The sequence below is a fragment of the Chroicocephalus ridibundus genome, chromosome 3 (genome assembly GCF_963924245.1).
Source record: "Chroicocephalus ridibundus chromosome 3, bChrRid1.1, whole genome shotgun sequence".
NCBI classification, from domain to species: domain Eukaryota; kingdom Metazoa; phylum Chordata; class Aves; order Charadriiformes; family Laridae; genus Chroicocephalus; species Chroicocephalus ridibundus.
In genome coordinates, this window is record NC_086286.1 from 15,417,093 (window position 1) to 15,435,407 (window position 18,315).

The 18,315-nt window shown below is 38.4% G+C and overlaps 1 protein-coding gene across 3 annotated transcripts in view; it reads left to right on the forward strand.

Moving 5' to 3' along the window:
- FBXO11 (F-box protein 11) overlaps positions 1–18,315 on the forward strand; it is a 78,119-nt gene that overhangs the window by 32,460 nt on the left and 27,344 nt on the right. The window contains exons 2-7 of one of the 3 annotated variants that reach the window (XM_063328118.1): positions 6,526–6,653; positions 6,773–6,854; positions 13,476–13,635; positions 14,978–15,107; positions 16,174–16,257; positions 16,340–16,472. In XM_063328118.1, coding sequence (XP_063184188.1) covers positions 6,526–6,653; positions 6,773–6,854; positions 13,476–13,635; positions 14,978–15,107; positions 16,174–16,257; positions 16,340–16,472 — 717 coding nt within the window. The remainder of the gene's footprint in view (positions 1–6,525; positions 6,654–6,772; positions 6,855–13,475; positions 13,636–14,977; positions 15,108–16,173; positions 16,258–16,339; positions 16,473–18,315) is intronic. The other 2 variants (XM_063328119.1, XM_063328120.1) reach the window with 2 other exon arrangements.

The following is an 18,315-nucleotide window of genomic DNA, read 5'->3' on the forward strand; positions in this document are numbered from 1 at the left end:
TATCTTTGGGTTATTATCAGTAAGAAATTGTATGTATATTTAAAATATTCTAGTAGTCAGTAATGGTTATGGTGTCTAGTTATTGCTTACCAGAAGGCAGAATCTCTTTATTCCATATGGCGTTCAGTAAGCCTGATCTTTCCGTAGGCTTTAAGAAAGTATACATTTTTAATGTTAGGTCTGTCCCCTTTCCAAACTGAAAGCCAGCTACGCCGAGTGGAGATCCCTCACTGGATCTCTTTCTTGCTGGGTCTCTTCAAGTTCCAAACAGCCTTGACTCCTGGCAGAGATTAATCCTTCTTGTTGACCTATGCTGTCAGAACCTTACAAAAATACCAATTCTTAGATTTTATCTTTATGTGAGTCAGGCTGCTTTGGATATTGCTTGGGAAATGCTACAGGGTTTCTTTCCATAACGATAATTAAAACATATTACGGTAATTATTAAGGTCTCTTTTGTGTTAGTAGTAGATGAGTTTGCAGCTACTTCTTATTTTAATATCAAGGTTTTTTTAACATTCAACATAAAATGGAGTTGCTGTATACATGCCTCCTGTTTCTTTTGGGGTTTTTTCAGTTTTTGTGGTTTTTTTTTTTTTTGAAGTCCGCTTTAGAAAAGTGGAACTTGACAGCGAAAGACCACCAAAATGCTCTTGCCCTTAGGACATGTTGGGTCTGGGCTCAGTGAACTTTGCGTGTCATCTTTCTCAGTTTTTGAGTTGTCTGGGTTGGTTTGTTTTCTGTTCTGTTTGTTTTTTAGTGGTGGTGTTCCTAGCTAGTGGCTGCCTCTTCAGAGGGAGATTCAGATAGCTCTCAAAAGAAAATGGTCTCCATTTCAAAAGCAACTTGCCCTCCGTAATTTGAACTAACCCTTAAATGCAGCCCTGAATCAATGGGAAAGCTTCTACTGGTGTGGTAAACTCTAGCTCGGAGATATGGAATACAATGTACCATTTCTATACTCAGTGTCTTCCGGGTTTGGTACTGTATCTGCTCTTAAGTGTCAGCCGCTTGTTGGGAATGTTTGCAAGGACATAGGATGAGTGTCAGTCACACTACTGATTTTATTTACTGACATTTATTTAACAGCTCACTCCCAGAGATTTTGTAGCTTAAAGGAAAATGGTGGGTGGGCGTGTTCTCCTTGTTTTTTGGGTTGACAATTGGTTATGGAGTTGTTAATGTTTTTGCAGTTACTGTATGTACAAATTCAGAACTCCTGCCTTGTACTCCTGTTTTGTAAGTCATTTTCTCTTTATTGCTCTCTCTTTTGCGTGTACCTTCCTTTTCTGCTCCTTTAAACTTGTTTCATTTTTTCTTCTCCTCAGCAATTTTAAGCTACTCCAGCAGTGAGGTAGTTGGAGCTGTCATCTCACAGGCTGGCAGTATGCCTTAGCCGTGTTTTGCCAAATACACGGCAAGATTCACTCTGCCCAAAGCAACTGAGTGAGCTATATATGAGTTCACATTTTAGTTGCATTTCTCAGATTTTCTTCTAATTATGAAGATGGACAGTGCTTGGATTTTTTGTATTAATAGTTTATTATTTCACACAGAAATTGTACTGGTTCTATTTAAGCCACTGTAGGATGAACTGTTACTGTTGAAATTTGATAGGCAAGATGAATCATCCCTTCATTCAGATAGGTTCAATATACGTTGACTTTATTTTTCAGAGGTCTTTGTCTTGGACCTACTCCCAAGTCGATAACAGATTTCTCTATTTTAAAACTAGTTGGTTAAGTTTCTCACCATTTTCTTCCCCCACTTTGCAGAAACAATTTCAGTGCTGTGTCTGTTTGGGAATACCTGCTGCTCCCAGCATTTCACCTCTCTTGAGTACAAATCTTTTTTTTTTTTTTGGGTTGTTTTGTTCCCCCCACCCCATCTTGTGAAGATGTGGAAAAACAGCACAAAAAAAAAGTGAAATTGCCATGTTAAAACTAAGTGATTAAACACTGCAGATTAGTGTATGAGCTTCGTCCCTTGAAACCTCCCCCCCTTTCTCTTTTTTTCTGATAAGCGTGTACTTTGTGGGGGTTAAATACTTTTTTTTTCTTAAAGCTTTTATCAGCCCTAATGTCTTCACAACAGTTGTCATTAATATTAAAGATGACTCTTGGAAATACTATCTGAACATGCGTAAGGTAGAAGTGAAACCGCATGTACATGGTTTTGTAAAGAAGATGGTGCAGACGTGATAGACTTTCTTTAGAAGTGATCTGTGTATTTTTTTTTTAATAAATTATTTTGACAGTCCTCTGTCACTTTTCTGTAATTTACAGTGTCTTCCTGAAACAGAAAGGTTAATTGTGTACTTTTTAATGTAAACGGTTCTATAGCATTTGTGGAAATGCAAGACAGTCTTGATTGATTATAGCAGTTGACAGAGTAGAAGATTAATTTTATTTTTCTTTCCTTCCTGGAAGTGTTTGTGCTTAGTGGTCTTTTGTGGGTGTTAAAGCTTGTAGTGTTGTGGCTCATGTGTCATGAGCCATTTTGAACTATCAAATAAGATGTCTCTTCATTTAAATGTAGGTTTGACCTGTCAGTGTCACAAAGTTTTTAATTTTCAATAAACGTGATTTTGTTTGAAATCATTTTTGGAACTAGATGATCTTTAGGGTCCCTTCCAACTCTAACCATTCTATTGTTTTATCTTACTATACAATATAATTGGTGTAAAATGTTCATGTAAATGTTTACTTGAGAGCAGACTCAGCTTAATTTAATCTCTTAAAAACTGCAAATGTATTGACTTGGTTAAAACTCTGAGAGCATCTGGCAGTCATTTCAGCAGGTGTTTGTATGAGGATATTAATATTATACACACACTCTCCAAAATCTGTTTATTGACTTTTATACTTCTACCATCAACAAACGTGATCATAGTGCCTTTCATTTATGTTATTAGATGCAGTAGCTGATACTGTTATGCTTTAAAATAGGGTTTTTGAAAAAAATTTTGGAGGTGCTCAGGTTCTGTATTTTAAAATTGTTTTTTCCATTTCAGAGCAGTTGCATGTCTGTTATGTGAGTGTGGGGGTTTGTTTTAGGGGAGGATTTTCAAAATGCAGCACTTGGAGTCCTCGGTCTGTATTAGTGTTGTCATGTGGTTTGCTTGGGGAAAGGCAATCTGCAGTCTTCAGGAAATACGACTTTCTGAGCAGTATGTATCTGTAGCTGGTTTAGTCTGTTCAGAGCTTCCAAGGGAGCTTTTGGAAGGCTGAAAACAAGCACCGGGGCTACTTCTGTAACAGATCACTTAAGACCTCCAGGTTTCTTGATAACATTTCACTTGACAGTAACTACACAGGCCACATTTGGAAAAATATTATCAGTTGTTATTGTTCCTGAAAGGTTAGAAATCTGTGCAGAAGCTGGTCAGCCCCTCAGAAGTGACTGGAACAGCTGGTGAGAAAGAAGGCATCTAACTCACCTGACTCTCCTTATCCTTCTATAGCCAGCAAATTACCTGTGAGCAATTAGCAGGTTGGCAGTGGGGCCAGGCTGGAGGCTCTTGGTTCCTGAGGTACTCTCCTCCCTGAGAGCCACTCTCATGGTATGTGAGCGGCTGTCACGGTATGTCCCACATGCGCTGGTGCCCATGGGCTGGCATTGCTCAGCAGTGACGGGCACGCTGGGCACGCTGATAGTTCTGCTTCCCCTGCGCTGCATGGATTCAGGCTTTCCCTGGTGCCCTTCTCTCATCTACCTCACCGCTTCGATGGGAAAAAAGGAAGATTTTAATTCTTCTGATACCTGCTGTGAATCTGAGTGAATGTGTGCATATGCCTTAATGTCAGCTGTGCTAGAAAAGTGATCTTTGAGTGTGACTCCTGCCATCCTCCTAAATCCACCACAAGAAAATGAATACATTTCTTTTCTGCTTAAACAGTCCTTCAGTGTTTCAGCCAAACTGACCTTTACTTCCATTTTCCCCCCACAGGCTTTTTGCCTTCTCTTTCCAGCAGTAATATGTTTTGTCCTTAGTGGCCTCTGTGGGTTTACTTCTAAGGACCTGATTGGGGTTTGCCTGTGCCCTTTTCATTGCCTACCGCAGGATCAAAATTCTGTGCTTTGATTTTTCTTTTTCTTTTTTTTTCCCCTGTTTCCTTTGCTTGTTATGCTTTTGCTGTGTTTCATGTGGCAACTTTGAACTATTGTACTGACCATCCAGAACAGGGGGAAAAAACCCAGCCGTTCAGACAGTCATTTTGTGTCTTCAATGCAAAATAGGGGAACAGGGTTGAGATAAGACACTCAGAATCCCTGAGCAGCGTGCTTCTGGGGGATATTAGCAACAGAAATCATAATTGCTGTATCGGATCTTAAATAGAAATAACGGGTGCAAGGTAGATACATGCTGCAGTGTTTGAGTATTTGAGTTTGGGTGTGTTGCTGTGAGAGCCTGGCTGCTGGTGGTGGCCACCTGAAGTCCTCCTGGCAGGACCCACTTCAGCCCCACAGCTGCTTCTCCACTCAGGAGTGCTAGGGAGGGCTGGGAACTCTCCTGTAGCAGCTTCTCTCTTGTTAAATTGTAGGGTATTTTCTGTCAGAGATTAAAAGAAACAGGTAAGATTAGGTGACTGAATCATGAGCGTGCAATGGGTCTGCTCTGGGGTCAGTAACCTCCCGCAGGCGTGCAATGCCAACGCTGGGCCAGACACTCCTTCACAGGAAAATGCACTGCAGTTCATCCGTCAGTGTCCTTCAGGTTTTCTGCATAATGCATAAATACTTCGCCTTCAGAGGTAGAGAAGTGCTGAGGTGCTAGTGAGGGGTGTCATAGGGAGAGGGAGCTAGCTTCTATCTGAAGTTAAGGAGGTTGTTCTGTTGTTTTAAAAGGTGGTGGGTTTTTGGTAAGAGTTCCACACTTTTGTCCTTAAAAACCTGTGCTGTTGGTGCAAAAGGGATCATCGTTCTTCCCAGTCGTGTGGTCTTGTCCCCTCCATGTGGTTCTGCCAAGCTGGACCAGCTGCTGGGCTGGGCAAAGGCTAGTCATGGAGGTACCTCTTGCAGGGTTAGTTTTCACGTGGATTAATGAGCTGAGGATACTCTGAGATGACTGTGTGAAGTTGCACACATACCACCAGCTAACTTCATCTTTTTACCAGCTTCTGTCCTCTAGATATCCCGTCAGTGTTGTGATCCGTTTATGATACATGACAAGGTTTGTAATTTATAAATATCTGCTAAGGCAGAGGAAAGATTGGGACCAGAGTAAAGCAGGAGGACACTGAAATAGCTTTTTTTTTTTTTTCTCAGTATTCTGTTGGTTAGCTGTCACTGATGTAGCAGCTTGGGCTATAATGGCATCCATAACCTTGTGTAACTGTAATGTTTTGTAGTTTATGTCAAAACACAAACAAAAAACCCTTATGAAAATCATGACATTAAGATCTTGAAATATAAGTGAATCTTTAGAACTTTTAAAATGGCTTTTCTTTGTGTTTTAAACAGACTTTCAATATTTGAAGGGTAGGGGGGGCGTTTAGGGTGGGTGTGTCTTTTTTTTTTTAACATCAGTCTCTCTTCACACTAATATTTTCAGGAAAACGGTTTGGTTTACAATATTGTTTTTCTGGCTGTCACTTTTACATCATGTTTTACCCAGTTTAAAAACAAAAAAGCAGTTAAAATGAGAAGGGAGTCCAAAATTCTTTTCTCGCAGTTAAGCATCTGCAGAAAGTATACCTTGTAAGTGGAGCTGGGCTTTAATTTATTGTCTAGACAGTTATTGTTCTTGTCTTTTTTTAAATTTTTGTAACTCTATTATGTGATGCTAGTTGTATGGCATGCAGTGATAAGTAATTATTCCTTGTTTATTTTGAGTATGTTCCATAAATATATGAACTTGAAAAATTGAAACTAATGAATCAAAAACTTTAAAGATTAAACTCATCACACTTTCTTCACTTTTTATTTTTAAAGGGCGGGGAGAGAATATACTTTTACTTTTCTAAGTGTCATTTAGGCAATCGGAATGTATGTATTTAAAGCTACCTCCATTTTACAGAAGGATTTGTGTGCTAGCCTGGGCTATTCCTGAAATGTTTGGGGATAATTCTGCCTTGAGTTTTGTACTAAATGCCATGTTTACTAAAGGATTTCTTGATAAGGTCTGGTTAATAATTGAAATTCCAGTGTTCCTTGTTACACTGATAGGTGAAAAATTTGAGGTAATGAGGTGATGGAATTAGCACAGTGCATTATATGCTTGCAGAGAAACCAAAAGCCTAGGATTTTGATTTGTTTCAGTTTTTTGTGTTTTTTTTTTTTTTTGAGCAGCTTTTGGTATAGCTGCTGTGTACGTATGGAGAACATAAGTTAATTCATGCGTACTTTCTCATGTAATTTTATGTATGCTGTATATGTCTGATTTCTCACTAAAAGTTCTGTGTGCTCTAGCATTTCCTCCCCGCCTCACTGACTGGATGTATTTATCTCAAAATTTCTGTAGCATTTTTATGGTATAAAACAAAACTACAATTCTAATTAGCACGTTTCCTTTTTTATTGACAGATGATGATGTACCTGCAGATATGGTTGCAGAAGAATCAGGTCCTGGTGCACAAAACAGTCCATACCAACTTCGCAGAAAAACTCTTTTACCTAAAAGAACAGCTTGCCCTACAAAGAGCAGCATGGAGGTAACTTTTGTTTGGCTTTAATTGTAAAGTAAATCTTACTGTTTCAAGAATAGGAAGCTAATTAATACTTTTCATGAGTTACCTAATGACTAAACTAATTCTTATTTACTTCATTAAAGGGTGCCTCCACTTCAGCTACTGAAAACTTTGGTCACCGAGCTAAACGTGCTAGAGTATCTGGAAAATCCCAGGATTTATCAGGTAATAACTTTTTGTACAAAAAAGGGGGTGGGGGAGAAGGGGTGGAGACATCTTGCCTTCACCCACACACTACTGCCAAACTGATATTTTTTTTTTTTTATCCCTGCGCGCCCCCCAGCCCCCCGTCTGTTCTCAAACTAAGAAACACTAGTGAAAAAAACAACTACAAACTTGTTTTGAACTTGAAATTTGGAAGTGTGATTTTAAGCTGACTTTTAGAATCTGGTCCTTTAGTCTGCCAGCTTCACTGCAGGCACGTTGGTTTGGGTGGTTTTTTTGTTTTTTGTTTTGGTTTTGTTTGTTTTTTATTCTCCTCCAAGTGCTATGTAGTTGTATCCAAGCTACTATTAAAGGAGTAATGCTGCAATGGTGCAGCACTCTGACTAGGCTTATTTACCGTTCCTCATATTGATGTGTTGCCCCAGTATATTGTTTAGAGATAGTTTTGGTATGTCATCGTAGCATGTAATTGTGGAGACAGGGAGAGAGAGATTTTGTGTGTGTGTGTTTATAAATAAAAAACTACACATATATCTACATGCATACACGCACATATATTTCACACACATATACAGTATATGCACATTGTATAACAAACACATAATGTAATACATGCGTATGTAACTATATTGTATGTCTATATATGTGTGTGATTTTTGTTTGTTTGCACACACACATTATATATAAATACACGCACATACATAGGCACATGTATCCTACTTGGTTTTTTTCCTATGTCATTTTTCAGTCTCTGTGCTTCTTCCCCTTTTTATTTCCTGACACACTCTTTAGTTCCAGGAGATCTGCTGTCACTTTTCCTGGAAAATCAACACCAACGCTTGCCAGCTCCCATTGATGTGGTTTCTGTTGCTGTTCTTGTGTGTGTGGTGTTTTCTTTTTTTCTGTTTTTTTTTTTTTTATTTTGTTTTTTTTGTGTTTTTTCTTCAGTCTGTGTCTCCCTTAACATTGCAGATTAAAACTGAGCAGCTGGCATAAGGCTCTTGTCCATTTTCATTGCTTCTGTTGAAGCCTGCTTTTTCTGGCTTTTCACCTTCTCTGTTCACCACCACCACCTTCCCCCCCTCCCTGATTAACTCTAACTCTATTTCAGCAAGTGTTTAAGAATCACTTAACCTCAGATTTATATCCTTGAAATTGCCAGAACCAACTGAACATCAACCTGTGTCATTTTACTTCCAGTTTCATTTCCTGATCTGATATCTGAAGCCTTGTGCAAACTTGTTTTGTCATAGGCTCAGTTTCTTTTGCCAGTTCTTAGTTTCAATGTCCTTCACTGTTGATGTGTTCTTCATTATACTTTTACTTGCCTCCTTGCTTTAGTGAAGGTATGTGACTTTTTTTTCCACTGGAGTCCTGTGGTACAAATTACAGCATGAATGACACTAATTTCCAAAGGAATTCTCTACACTTTCGCTGTGCATTCCTTTTATTACATTCTTGAGCTCATGTGGAGAAAGTACCGGGATTGTGGAGGCTTCTCCAGCGTGGAATTACCAGAGGAATTGTAAACAATGATTTTATAATTGTACTTTCAAGATTGTATTCAAACCAGTCACAATCTAACAAGGGAGTGTCTCTCTCAGCCCGTTCTCTATTAATTTCTTTCCTAGTTTTCTATTAATCTCTTTCCCAGTATAGATGATGGTTATTTTTTATTTTCCCCATTGAGTTTGCAAGATATCGCTGTAAATTTGTACAAGTATTGATTGCAGTGAGATTTTCTCCCCCCCCGCCCCTGTTTTTTTGTTAGCATAGCTAATGATAGCTGTTGTGACTGAGTTGTAAGCATGAGACTTCCTGGATTGTCATCAGTGGAGATGGTGTATTGTCACCTGGAATGTACAACTGTTTATGTTAGAACTGTAGATGAAATGAAGGCATGGGACTAGAAACACAGGAAAATGTCTTCGTGGAGATCCGTTCCTTCTGGTATGGACCCTAGGTTGAGGAAAATTTGGCAGAGATGAAAGGAGAAATGCCAGTCAATTAGTGTTTCCAACTGGAGTGGAGCCAGTAGTTGGGGAAAAAACAAAAGACTATTCCTTATTTTAATACTGATTTCAGAATTAGTGCTCCTGAGAGAGAGTTGCTATTTCAAATTGTAAGGGGGGGGGGGAATTACTCTCAGATACTGTCAAGAAGAACGCATTAGAATTTTGAAATACTGACATGTTTTTTTCCTATTATTTGCAACCCTGTCCTCCAGTGGTCTCTGCAGTAGACAATGAGTTCTTCAATCCTGAGACAGAATGATTAATGAATATACAAGAATCTTGATGAGAAAGCAACGCATTATAGAAAATATGTAAATAATTTTTCACTTACAGTCTTTTAAGTAGAATACAAAAAATGAAGAAACCAAAAATTTAGATAAGAAAAGCTATGATGGAGCTGTGCTGCTTACATCACAAATGACTGGTAAAGCTACACATTCAGCATTTGTTTGACATCTGTAGAAAACATTGACAGCTTTTAGATCTTAGTAATCTAAATATTTGTATCATGCATTACTATAATATTTCTTAATTTACAGAAATATTAAAATTCAGTATATTCTGACTATTTCCTTACGTTACCTCAACTGTAAACAGGCTTCCTCTTACTGGGATATTTCAGTGTCTTCAGTACCTCTTGTCTCATCATATAATTTTAATCCAGGGTTTTAATCATTTGACATACTCTTTGTTTGTTACTGTGTAGGTTTTTTCCTCTCTTGCTTTAAGATTACTACATTTGCATATCTGTTTTATGCTGGGCAGTTCTTGCTGACTTTTAACCATCTTTGGGAGACTTTGGTTCAGAGACAAGTAATTTCTTCCTTTTCTCTGAACTACAGAGTCACAGTAGATACTCTAGGTTACTGGATCGCTCACTGATTGTTCTGTACGTTAGGTACATGGACAACTCATAGTTCACAGAACTTACTGCCTTCTAAATTTATTTTTGACTTCTCCTATTGATTTATAAGACACTCCTCCAAGAACACTGCATGCTATGTTTTCTGACGTATTTCTACTTAACAAGAAAATATTTTTACTAAATGCCTCCTTACGGAACAAAACCTATTTGTCTCCATCTTCTCCACTAAAATAGACAAAAAAGGTATCCATACAAGGCATAATTTACAAATTGGGATTCATGGGATGGCATTCTTGGTCTTTGTACAAAGAAGGTAATTCACTTTCAGGCAGCTTTCTCTGCCCTCTGTCTTGGTATTACTATACTAGTTTCTGTCTACTAACTGAGCAAAATTGAAACTGAAATAGTTTCACGCATATCCTGTGGAAACAGAATGACATAACCAGCTGTGTTTCTAATTTTCAGTTGTCTAGTATATTAACACTTTATTAAAATCATAAATAGTTCAACTGTCAACTTATGTTAGGGAAAAGATAGATTGGTGATGACCTCTTGCACTTTGTTTTTATTTTTATTCTTGTCTATTTTTAACACTTTTTTGGAAAACTGTCAATTTATTTTTTTTTAGTAAGAGTATACATTTCAGACTTAACCTTCACTTTGTCAATAGGCATAAAACTGTAAGCAGTTGCAGCACACAAATGGTTCTGATTTGGAGGCCAGACAAACCTTTAAAACTGTTTCGGCTTATTTTTGTAAACCGGGAGGAAGAACATATTACTAAAAGATACCCCAGTTGTGAATTTATAAAACAAAAGCATGGAATTCCCTCTTGGACCCAGAGGGTATTTAAGTCTTCACATAAGAAGCAAATTAGCTTTCAAATTATACTGGAGAATTCCACCTAGTAATGACCATATCAGAGATTTGAGAGGAGAAATCTTATATCAACCCCTTTTTCTAAATTGAGCAGAAGGGCAATTTAAATTAAATCTAGCACTTCTACAGGATTTTGGATAAACGTGGGTGAGGATAGCAAACACCTGTAAAATCATCGTCTTCCTTTTGCAAGCAGTGCCTAAGTTTCCGAGTAAATACAACTTGAAAAACTTCAGGGGGTGGGGTGGGGTTTTATTGAGGCATTTTTTTTTTTGATTGCAAGAAGTTTTTTTTGACACTATCAAAGTTGGTCCATGCCCCTTGCAGTAAGGAAATGCATCTGGATTGCAGTTTTTGTTTCGAGATAGGACCTAGGGAGGAAAATGGGAGTATGAACTGTTGAGCGATGGGAGGCGCTACACTAGTGAACTTCCCTCCTCAATAAAAATTAATCAAGTTCCTAAGGAACAAAAAATTCTGCAGGTTGTTTAGGGAAGTAGCTGATTGTCTTGGGAAGATGATCAAATTGTATGTCTTGGGGATCTGTATGTTAAAAGGAGAAGACGAGTCATGGAAGGCTTGTGAGGATTTACAGCCTCGCATTCGCAACATAGCATTTCAGCTTGTAAGACAGTAGAAGACTATCTCCACATCTAACTGGAAAGCTACCAGAAAAAGATGAATTCAGAAGCAATGTCCAGTTACCCTGTGATGCATTTCAAGGGTAATTAGGACTGTAGAATGGATTGCTGCTGCCTTTATAGTTTCAGTGGAAAAAGACCTTCTTAAAAAGCAGCATTGATTGTGCATGTAACACTTTTTTGGTGATACCCAACCACATTCACCTGATGGACTGCTGGTATATGCTCCCCAAGTGCCTCTTGAGCCTAAGGCCTTTCCAGATAACTTGCTTTTTATTAGTTTTGCTAGTTTACTGGCTTCAGCCTGACTCGTAATTTTATTTTGTTTTTTTGAATAAAAGTAATTTTTTTAATCTGGTATTAATAATACAGCTGCTGAAGGATACTGTATTGGCCAGCTTCTGGGCATTCATTCCTGTCTCCTTCCTTGTGCTCATGCTAGCACTTCTGTAGCTTTGCAATGAACTACAACAAGGAGCTGATCCATAAAATAATTATTTTGGAGAAGGATGGGTAAGGGTGAGGAAAAAAAAATTCTGGTTGATTCTGTCCATGATCAGTACTACCAACCTAAAGGATACTTCGGGAGCAAATAGCTATTGGCATGTGGAATGGTGAGACTCATCCCTTTAATCCAACAGAAATCTATGCTGTACAAAAGTGGCATGTATCTATAGCTTATGACTGTAAGCAGCGTTACTGTTAAGAGCAGCATCAGTCAACTGGATAAATGCCCTCCTAGCATTTTAGAGGAAATCAGTATTTGTGAATCACCAAGGTGACATTCATACAATGGTGCAAGAAGGAACAGGGAACAGGTTTAGGGAAAGCCACTGCAAAGTCAGTAATGTTTCAGAATTTCTACTAACTAATCTGACCACAGGTGTAAGCATGACACCCTGGAAAAACAGCTTTAATCAGTTCTCTCATAGTACACAGGTTCTGGTGATGTCGTCTGTAGACCACAGTTTAGCATCTTCCTAAAAGCCACAGTTCTGGTCCTTGCAGTTCGTGCCTCTTCTAGCTGGAAACAACATCGCTATTTGGGCTGCTTTGCTCAGGGAAGACTAGGGGGCTTTTTTTTTGGGGGGGGGGCGGAGGGGATGGGGTGGGGTGGAATCTCACATGGAAACTATTTTTCAGAAAGCTGTTCCCTCAAATTTAGTAGGTTGTCTTTCAGAGGGCCACTTTAGTAGGCTTCCTGTAGTAGCCAAAATGATGGCCCTCTTGCTCCCTAGGTTCAGATGTTCTAGGAAAAAACAAATAATGCAAGAGGCATTACACGGATGTAAGTGCATTATGAATGTAGCAGGACATTTAATGCCTTGCATACAAATCCTCTGAACTTGCCTGAGAAAGTGTCCCAAGGACAATAACCAAACAAGTGACCTGTGCAAACAGAACTTGTTTGTGAGGACAGCTGCCACAGAAGTGTCTCACGAGAAACACAAACTGCAGCTGGGGGGTTCCTACATGAACTGGGGTACGTAGAGTGCATGTGTGTCCAAGAGCGGGGCTTTAACAAAGTGCGCACACGTCTCCGCACAGCGTTACAGGAATGCCGTTTTCTCAAAGCTCTCTGAAGAAAGACAACATCTGGCAAGGCTAACACTTAACTCTGGCTTAGATTTTTTCATTTTAAAAGAAAAGAGCCTAAATGAGAGTAAGTGGAAGGGGGAGACTTCGGAATTGCTGCTTGCTAGTGGTTTCCTGCATCGCAGACATCCTTTTTCCTAATGTGCTCATTGTGGGAGAACAAGGAAGTTTTACTAGTAGTTTTTTTAGATGGTGACTATTTCTGAGTAAATTCTCTTGCGTTTGAAAACATTTGCAGAGATTTTGACTTTGGGACTGGATTATTGTATGGATAACGTGGGTTAATTGAACCACAATGAATGTAATAGCGGTGAGGAGCGAGTATATCTGGAACGTGCACAGTAGCCTACTTAACATCTGCAATTGTGTGCAGATTGATTCCTCCAATAGAAAAGGTGAATTAAAAAGTTCTGAAAGAGGACTTGAAGTCTGTAACTTCAGCCTGATTCCAGTCAACCATTTACTACTTTTTTTGCCTTTGGATTTAGATGAAATGTACTTAAAAAAAAAAAAAAAGTTGCTTTGAGATCATTGGCATTTTAAATGTGAATCTTTCAAATGGCAAGTTGGTGATCTACTTCGGTCATAATTTGGTCTGGTTAAATATGTCAATAATCTTATACAGATTACTGTTTAATAGCAGCCCCTGCAGAACAATATCTTCAGGAGAAGTTGCCAGATGAAGTCGTTCTAAAGATCTTCTCCTACCTGCTGGAGCAGGATCTCTGTAGAGCAGCCTGTGTGTGTAAACGCTTCAGTGAGCTGGCTAATGATCCAATTTTGTGGTAAGCGAAAAGCTATTCCTCATTATCTTGAGAAATATTAGATGTGCTGCACGAGATGCCAGTGCAATAGAAAAACTGAAATGTTGGTTGCAATTAGTTGAATTAAAACCAATTGTATTTTAATATGTCTGGTTTACTTAAGCATTATTTGTTACTTATGAATATCTGATTATATGTGTTAAACAGTAAAACTTTTAATTCTCTAGTAGTGTAGATACTAGTTAAATAATGTCCAGTTTAAAATCGGTGAGGTATTCCCTCAGTAGCCACTCCTTCCTTTCTTCCCCTCTTTGACCTTTTTCGTGCTTCTGTGGGGATTGTATTCCTTTACACAAAAGAAGAAACACATTTCTTAACATTAAATGCAAGTTTTGTCTGGTGTTATTTAGATCTTTTGGGGAGGATGGGGACTGGTTTTATTTTTGCTTGTTTTGTTTAATGGTTGGATACTCAGGCTGTTTTCCCCAATATGAATCCACCCTGCTCCTGGGTTATTGAGAGCTTGGATAAATGGGATCTCAATTTCTGTTATTTTATAAGGGGAAAAAATAACATGTTTCTAGGTTGTTTGGTTTTGTTTGTTTTTGGTTTTTTTAGATAATGATTAAGACTAAAAGAAAAAGATCAAACTTTGGGTATAACATCACAAAAGTGTGTGTGTGGGGAGCGTTTTTTTTTTTAAAGACCGTTTTGGGGATGTCTTGTCAAATGAATTACAACTTCTGAAATTCAGTGTCATCTTGTAAGTCTGGGCTTAATATCATCAGGCTCAGACACTACGATTATTTGTATTCTGGCACTAATCAAAAGAATCCAATTGTATGCTTCGTGTGCTATTTGCTTCTTTTTGAACCACTGTAATCTGTCTACTGATGAACTCTTTCTGAAATACAGTGCATCACTTATTCTCTCTGAATGCATTTTTTTTAGCCTTTTTTTTTGGTAAGGTGAGGAAGAGGTGGTGGAACATTTTAAGCTTTGTTCTTCTTACGCTACTAGCTTTCCTAAGTGTTAAAACAATGCTGTAGTTAATAGACTCTGATTCCAGAAACAGTATAACTACTTAAATTTCTTTGTGGAAATTACATGTTGAGAACTGTGTCTTGGATTGTGAAACACATGTCAAAATTTTTCTTAGAAAAACACAGAAGTCAGTCCAACAGAAAAATTGTTTTGGAAGTGTCTTTAAGTGGTTGGTACTGATCCTGGTCAAATCCACTGTCACAGACTGGTGAATGCTGTTGGAAAAATCCCAGTTTTTAACATTTGGTGTGTTTATATTAGAATGGAATAGTAATCAGAAATACATTAATTTTCTTTTCTGCTTGACACTTCTGCTCAGGAAAAGATTGTATATGGAAGTATTTGAGTACACTCGTCCAATGATGCATCCTGAACCTGGTAAATTTTATCAGATTAATCCAGAAGAATATGAACATCCAAATCCCTGGAAAGAAAGCTTTCAGCAACTGGTAACAGTAGTATTCATTTATATTCCAATTTACAGATTGTTTATAAAGGTAAAAAACCCAACTTTGAAATGTGGCTGACAATACTAATTATTTTGGTTTTAGACTTTAAATAAGGTGATGGTATGAGGAGGTGGGGAGAGATTCCTGTATTGTGTTATGAAGTTATTTCGTGTTTTGAGGCGCAGCTTGGGGAGACACATCATGGTAAAGTGGAGCATTTGAGCATCCAGCTCTTCTGTTTTGGGTTTTCCTCATGTTTTGCATCGCTGATATTCTGTGGAAGAGATTGTCATGGTCTGTAGCTCACAAATAAACCTCAAAAAAATTGTTGTGTCATATACTATTAAGCCAGCATGCATGCTGGTTATCAGATTTGTATGCATCTTCCTCTAGTAAACCAGACAATATATTGATAATGTTGCTTGGACTTAAATAGTGATTTGCAGTTGACATGACTTGACCTAAACAAGTTACCTTTTAAGGCATGTGACTGAACCTTTAATCCAAAGTGTCAAAGGTATTGCAAGAACGGCTGGGCATGATATTTGAAAAGTGTAAGTGAGGGAAATATATCAAGGTGAGTGTATTATACAGTGTTGCGTGCAATTGGTTAATGAAATTATGAAGCCTGTTGAGGACAAATGGTTGACTTAGCTTCTTTGTTCAGTACTCAATCAAACGTGAAGGTATAGGATTCTTCTTTCCTCACCACATAAATGCAATTTGTTTTGTGGCAAGCTGCTAGAAAAATCAAAAGATGGAAATGAGAACACCCGTTGTGGAGCAAATAAGGTACATGAAGCTTTTTCAGTCACTTTAGAGGCTTCTGGCTGTGTAAGCAGGCTAGCCTCTTGGTTTAGTTGATCACACTCTTAGGCTCAGACTCTTTTTGGTGTTGCCATTTCAACTTGGGTGCCTAATATGGTAGGTCAGAATATGACCCCTTGTTCCTGGAACAAACTGGTATCAACAAATATCTTGTTAATTGGGGGCTTAGTAGATCTCTTGTCTGTGCATTCAGATCCACCTGTCTGCAAGATTTTATAAACTGTTTTCCTTGTTTCAGTACAAAGGAGCACATGTAAAGCCAGGCTTTGCTGAACACTTCTACAGTAATCCTGCAAGATATAAAGGAAGAGAAAATATGTTGGTATGTTTCTAAAGCAGTTCTTAAGAATATTTATATATCTTTGTATGGGTATTTCTCTCTAAACTTGTTCCTTTTCTTCTAGTATTATGATACCATTGAGGATGCTCTTGGTGGAGTTCAAGAAGCTCATTTTGATGGACTTATCTTTGTTCACTCTGGTATATATACTGATGAATGGATATATATAGAATCTCCAATCACCATGATCGGCGCAGGTATTTAAACTGAGATACTTTGTCTCAAACTATGACTTGTGTTAATTACCACCTTAATTACAAAGAGAGCCTGGTGTATTAAATATCCAATCTAAATGCTTGTCTTTATTCATTAGCCTAGTAAACAAGTATTTTCTGTACAAGTGTCATTAACTAAAAAGTAGCTGATGCTTCAGGCTGAAGTACTGTTGTCTGCTTGTTAGTTCTTGGAATAGTTTGCTTACTTTTTATTTCAGTAGGAGGAAAAAAAATTGAATTTGTCAGAAAGTATACTCAGTTACGTGACTGCAGTTGAAATTTTCAGGTGGTTCTTATGAAATTTGTTTATATATAACCTATCTCCAGAGTAGATTCTAGCAGTGGGAGCAAGCCCAAATTAGTATCTGTCCCATTTTCTTCAGCATCGTAATCCCATTTCAAGGTTGGAAATGAGAGCATCCAGCGGAAAGATTCTGAGACTGGAGGTTCTTTCTCTGTTCATCTCCCAACTGTTCCTCTAAAGGAGAACCTTTATGGAGAAGGAAATAAGACTTTCAGAATAGGAAAGGTTTAAGAAGAGTTAACATAATACAATGCATCTGGCTGCAAACTGTGGTGCTTGTGGAGCTGTTTGCTTTTCCTGTCCCTGCTGTGAGCTTGCTAATCCCTAGTAGCATAATAGAGTGGTAAGAATTTAGACTGTCTTAATGTCTGGTAGACGTCTTGGTTAAGAGGTCTTGGCCCTCTTACACTGCGATAACCCAGAATTGAATTGCCTGCTGCCTGCTTTTTCTGAGATACTGTCCGTCTGGGTTGGGTTTTTTGGTTTGTTTGGGGTGTTTTTTTTGAAAGGGGGGGTAAAAAAAGGTCCCTCTTTTTAGGTATCTATTTGTTCTGCATACCAACTGTTCTGTTCTTGAGTGAACCTATTCTGCCATTTCTTGCCTGCATTCTGCAGCGAGAATGGGTTTGACCAATGCAGTCAGATCGTTCCAGTGTCAGACTTAAAACTTATCCCTGCAGATCTGCAAGATGCAGCTGTGTTAGTATGTTAGTTTGTCAGTTTGTGACTACATTTCTGAAGCTAACATCCTGAACGTTCCCACTTACTGTGCTTTGGTTTGTGTTGTGGAGAGGTTTTGGAGCACAAACTGGATTCCTTTTGGATGAGACTAGACTAAGAGACATGTTCCTGGAATACTGTTATTGCACTCTAATAGTTGTCGTGCATTCAATCAGAGGGACCAGGCTAGGACTAGTCGAAGTCAGTCTCTTCTGCCTTTGCTGTCCTGCAACACGTGTGGTGTGGATGGCTGAGCCTCAGCACTATTCCCCTCCGTAGTACCACTCCTGTTATGCTGCAGTGCTTGCTAATGCAGACGTGGCCTTAGACAAATAACAAAATACCCCCAGCTTCTCTTCCAGAAAGGGATGACAGTAATAGATGCCAGTACAAATAGGTCAAGTCATATTCATGAAGTGTTTAAAATCCAGAAGAAACTGTATCAGCACTGTCCTAAAATAGAAAATTTCTCTATTACTTCATGAGACTTGAAATGACATCTTTGATATCTGGTTAAACTTTGCATGTTCTCTGGCTCCTTTTTAAGTTTTGAAAGGCCCTCTGCTTTCCCTTCCACTGGAATTAACCTAAGTTATTCAGAAAAACAGTTATCTTAACTACAGTTCTTTAAAAGCAAGGGATCTACATTGTGTATTTTTGTAACAGAATAGCTGTCTTGGGGAACAAAGCCTCCAAGAGGAATCCAGAAATGCTAGATGTATTTATATTTCAGTTTCTGGCACTGCTGTCTCTTCACTTCGTCGGGCTTTCTCCACTGAATGGTCAGTGACATTGTAGAGG